Raw genomic sequence first — 4,650 nt, 5'->3', positions numbered from 1 at the left:
GAGCTGGTTTTGTGATGTCCTTTCTGAAAGATCTTTAGCTGTAAAACTGGGACCTAAAAGGGCTTGGAGGTGTGGGTTGGGGCTCAGGCTCCCAGCAGCCGGGTGCTGAGTGCCTCGGGGTGTCCTGCAGGGGCTGCTACACCTGAAATCGATCTGAAATCATTTCACCTCTGAACTCCTGTAACCCATCCCTCGTCTGATCAGGGTTTCAGAAACTGAACTCGGTTTGTTCTGTACAGCTAAAGGGAGACGACAGCTTCCACAGGGAGCCCTGCCACTCCATAGCCAGCCTTTATTGCAGGAAATCACTGCAGCAGCCAAGCCAGTTTAATCTTCATAAACATTTACAAATGCAGCCAACGAGCTTCTGGGCTGCCTCCAGAGACATGAAGAATAACCAGCTGCAAGCCCATTCATAACGTAGGTGCCAGGTCCTGGCCAGTGCCTCAGTTCTTAACGAAGTTAAGATGCAGGCGTAAAGAAGCTGCTGCTGGTGCCCAGCCTGAGCTCACCCCCACACACCCCAAGCTATCATCTATCACTATCAAAAACCTCACCAAAGCACAGGTAACAGCTTTTACTGCTTCATTACAGCCAAACACATGAATTATTCTTGACAAAAGAAAAAAAGAAATCTATGCTGCTGCTACATATCAGCACCTAGGTGTGACAGACCGCGTGGATCGCCCTGGAGCTGGGGCAGGCAGTCCTTAGGGCAGCCTCTTTCCTTTCTGCTGTCACAGGACAGCTCAGAGCACTTCTCCTCCAGCTCTTTTACACAGTTTATCACCAGAACTTCCCAAGCCCTCAGCGCAGGATGCGTGCAGCCAAACCACCCCCTGGGCTCATCTTTACCCTGACATTTGCAGCACGCTGCAGGTACCGGCTGTCCATCAGCAGAATCGCTCTGTGGGGCAGGTTGGGCTCCTCGGGCTCGCTCCTGCGGCACGTCCTCACAGCAGACTGGCCTCGGGGTGCAGGTGGTCCACCTCCCGCCAGTAGGGAAGCAGGGAGGGCAGCGCAGACACTTTATTCTCCAGGCGTTTCCAAAGCTGGGCTGCCAGAAAGCTGTTCCCTTTGGCCGACAGGTGAAGCCCGTCAGACAAATAGGCAGAGAAATCCTACAGGGGAGGTTAAAAACCTCGGCATCATTCCAGCGATTCGGCATCATTCCAGCGATTTCAGTCCCAAAGCCTCCCCCCCGACGCCGTACCTGATTTTTTTGCATCAGTGTCCACAGGTCGAGCACGTCAGTCCCGCAGTCCCCGGCTACCTGCACGCAGGCCTGGGCGTACTGCCCCGTGGTGGCATTGCGGCGGTTCAGTTTGTCACCTGCCAGGCACAAGGGAAAGGCTCAGCAATCTCCAGCAAAAACTTCCCGACGGCAGGGGACTGCAGAACTAGAAGCAAACATCTGATACTTAATGCAGTTTTGCTTCAAAAAAATTAAATTGAAAAGCAAAACAAAGATGTCTTATAGTCAAGGCCAGCCCTGAAACAGCAAACCACAGCATCTCCCCAGCCCGTTTATCTTTTTCTCTGCTGTGCCAATCCTGCCCAGCCTGCCATTACTCAGCAGGTACAAAGAAGGAGCGTGGAAACTTCCCAAGGGGCAGCCACTGCTGTCGGTGCTATGCACGAGCAGATCAGGATGGGATTCATTAGTCGATAATATTCCACGTGCTCATCCAAGAGATGTGTAGGACCAGCGAGCAGTCAGTGCCCATCAGCTCAAAGCACACGAACGCGCTCTGGCACCAACACAAAACTGATCGTCTGGGCTCACTGACTTGAACTCTGGGGCTAAAAAGCAGAAATTCTGCCCAGATGCATTTACCTTTGGCAAGGCACTCCTTCTCCCAAGCTGACTCCTGAAGAGGGGGCGGCGTTATCAGAATGATCCTGTCCTCAGCGATGTCGATGGACTTCAGGTACTGCACCATGCTCTTCAAGTTCGCCGCGTATTCCTCCAAAGGAACGTGCTGCTTAGGGTTCAGATCTGTCGGGGGTGGAGGAAATGTGTTAGTGATGTAAAACTGAGCTGCTTGCACATTTATTACATGACAAGTAAAATGGTTTTCATACATAATAAAAAGGTGGGCACTTCCCACTTTTGGTAAACAGTTCACCTGCTTAATTCGGGAGGTGTGGTGGGAAAATTCAGCTCCTCAACATCCAGAGCAGACAAATCAGGACCTTAAACACAGCACTTCTAATATAGATGAGGCACAGGGAAAAAGAAATCACCTTTGTTTTTGGAGATGCTTTTTCTTACAGGCTGCATCTTAGTATTAGACCACATCATCACCTCAAACTTCACCCAAAACAAAACCTAAGGTTTTTAACTCTGTTGGATGCAGAGAAAATTTTGGAAAGTCCCATGGGCTTTACAGACAGTCCTTTATGTACTGATCTTACAGTTTTGATTACACTAAGCTCTGCGTGCTGCTATGGTTATCTTAAAAGAGAATCCAAGTGCTATCTTCCCTCATTTCATCAACTGCCAAGGATCCATCAGGCTGCTTTAAGGGCTGAAAAATCAGCTCGATGCCCAGCTCCTGTTTTTAGTGTTCGATATATGATTAATTCTTGAGCACCTTCAAGTTTCCTGGTATTGTTAAAACTTGGTCAGAGAGAAAGGGAAGGCAGTGCATGGTTTAAATACACACACAAAAAAAAAATCGATCCACTGTAAAAATGAAAAAAAATGACAGCTATTTCACAGAGAAGAAGCAGGAAAAGTCTGTGTAACTTTCTGTCTTTTCTACTAAACTATAAATCTGTCATAAGAGCACAGGTCACAGGAAAAAAAAATGAAAGTTACCGTACCTTTCAAAGCGCTGTCATTAGCTCCAAAGAAAATCGTGACTGCAACAGTACTCTCAGCACCAGAATTTTTGCTGATCAGTCTCGGAAGGATCACTTTAGCCCACCTGGTATTGTACCCCGAGAGTCCACGATTTACAACATCGCATTTTCTGAAACAGACACACGTATCAGAAAGAACATCTCACCCCACCAGAACGAAACTCGAGAAATTTTGACCTGTTTTGTCAGGATAACTGCCTCTGCATCTCAGCCTCAGTGAGATGTCACAGGAGTTTCTAGCAGAATCGTAACTTTATGTTTTAAAAGCGCACTCACAGGTTGCAGCTACAGTATTGAGTTATCACTTACTGAGACTATGAAACCAGAAAAGCAACTTTGACAAAAAAAAAGATATTTTTTTTTTCTTTCCACTCAAGCTTTACAGCAACCTCCAATGGGTATTTCTACCAGTATTGGGATGGACACCACCAAGAAATTCCCATGTCAATAAATAAATAAATAAATAAATGATAATAAACACACATCGAACACTACTTTGTGATGCTTTTCTTTTTGGAGTTGCTTGATGCAAAAATGACTTTTTGCATGCTGGTAAGAAGTACTTTTAAAACGTAAGCTCTTACCTGACAAGTCTCTCAGCAAGGAATGCTCCCCAGCCGTGCTCCTGGAAGGAAAACTGAACACAGGGAGCATGTCAGACTGTCACTAGAAGCAGCACTCACTCCTCAGCAGGTCAGCAGCATTTACTTTCTTATTTTCCTGTTCTTTACTAAGATTATTTCACTGTGACTTCATTCTGGGGAGCACCTCTCACAAATCCTTTCTCTACATGCTACCTCAAGCGCAGTTTGAAACCCACCTCTCTTAGTAGTGGGGAATAAAAGATCAAAATCCCCTTCCCCTTTTCCTTATTCCCACTGCTGCATCACCCATCCTGCTACAGCATTTTGCCTGCTGACAGAACTACAAAGAGAGCTACTTTAGACACAAACCTGCCTTTAAAAGGAACCACTCTCCTTCCAGAAACAATAGCCCAGCTCTGTGATCTGCTTCACCGTGCTATGGTGCAGGGCATCGAGCACAGAGCAGAGCCCCTGCACTCCCCAAAAGGGTTCCCTGAAAGGAACGGAGCCCCAAAATGGACACCAGCGTGCCCCAGCGGGTATTGCCTCAGAGGAAACCTCTACATAACCCCAGCATGGTCACCCCGACACCAAACGCGTCCCTGGGGGCTGCACAGGAGCAGGGATGGGGCTGGGGGGGGGGAAGCAAAGGGGTGGCTGGTACAAAAAACAGGCTCTGGAAAACACCAGCGACACACCAGCAGTTTCACTTTTACCTGATGCTTCTCATATGTGGCCTTCACTGCAAAAAGGGAGTGAATCTCCTAAAACACAGCCCCCTGGAAGGTGTCCCTGGGGGTTCAGCAGGCTCGCTTCCCGCCTCACGGCCTCCCTCCTGCCCCTGAGGTGACAGCGGCTGAGCCAACCCCCCCCCTCCACACACACGCCCCCCGCAGCTGTAGAGTGCTCATTTTTCCTTAAAAACCAGTAATAAATAACACCACTGCAACACCAGGCCTCGAGGGAAGTCTGCTGGTGCAGTGGAAAACCTGAGGGGAGGCCAAGGCCGGGGCTGCCCCTCAGATAACACACAAGAGGCACAGGGATGTTCACGGGGCTCTGCAGCTCTATGAGGGAACCCCACCGGCCCCATAGCGGCGAGGAGAGCACATGGGGAGTGCCATGAGGCCGCTACCTCAGTGATGGAGTCTCCAAAAAGGACGATGCGGGGCCAGAGCAGCAGCCGCCCGCCAACACC

General features: G+C 49.0%; 1 protein-coding gene across 1 annotated transcript; it reads right to left on the bottom strand.

Moving 5' to 3' along the window:
* Positions 1-130: 130 nt before the first annotated feature.
* On the bottom strand, positions 131-4,650 carry IAH1 (isoamyl acetate hydrolyzing esterase 1 (putative); the record flags this gene model as incomplete). Its single annotated transcript, XM_082756195.1, has 6 exons — positions 131-1,121; positions 1,214-1,332; positions 1,838-1,999; positions 2,830-2,978; positions 3,453-3,505; positions 4,588-4,650. Coding segments are annotated over 6 exons (714 nt in total), but the record flags the coding sequence as incomplete, so codon positions are not given.

The sequence above is a fragment of the Aythya marila genome (genome assembly GCF_965140915.1).
Source record: "Aythya marila genome assembly, chromosome: 3".
Classification (NCBI taxonomy): Eukaryota; Metazoa; Chordata; class Aves; order Anseriformes; family Anatidae; genus Aythya; species Aythya marila.
The sequence above is the reverse complement of the archived record's forward strand: the minus strand, read 5'-3'. Positions and strand labels throughout refer to the sequence as shown.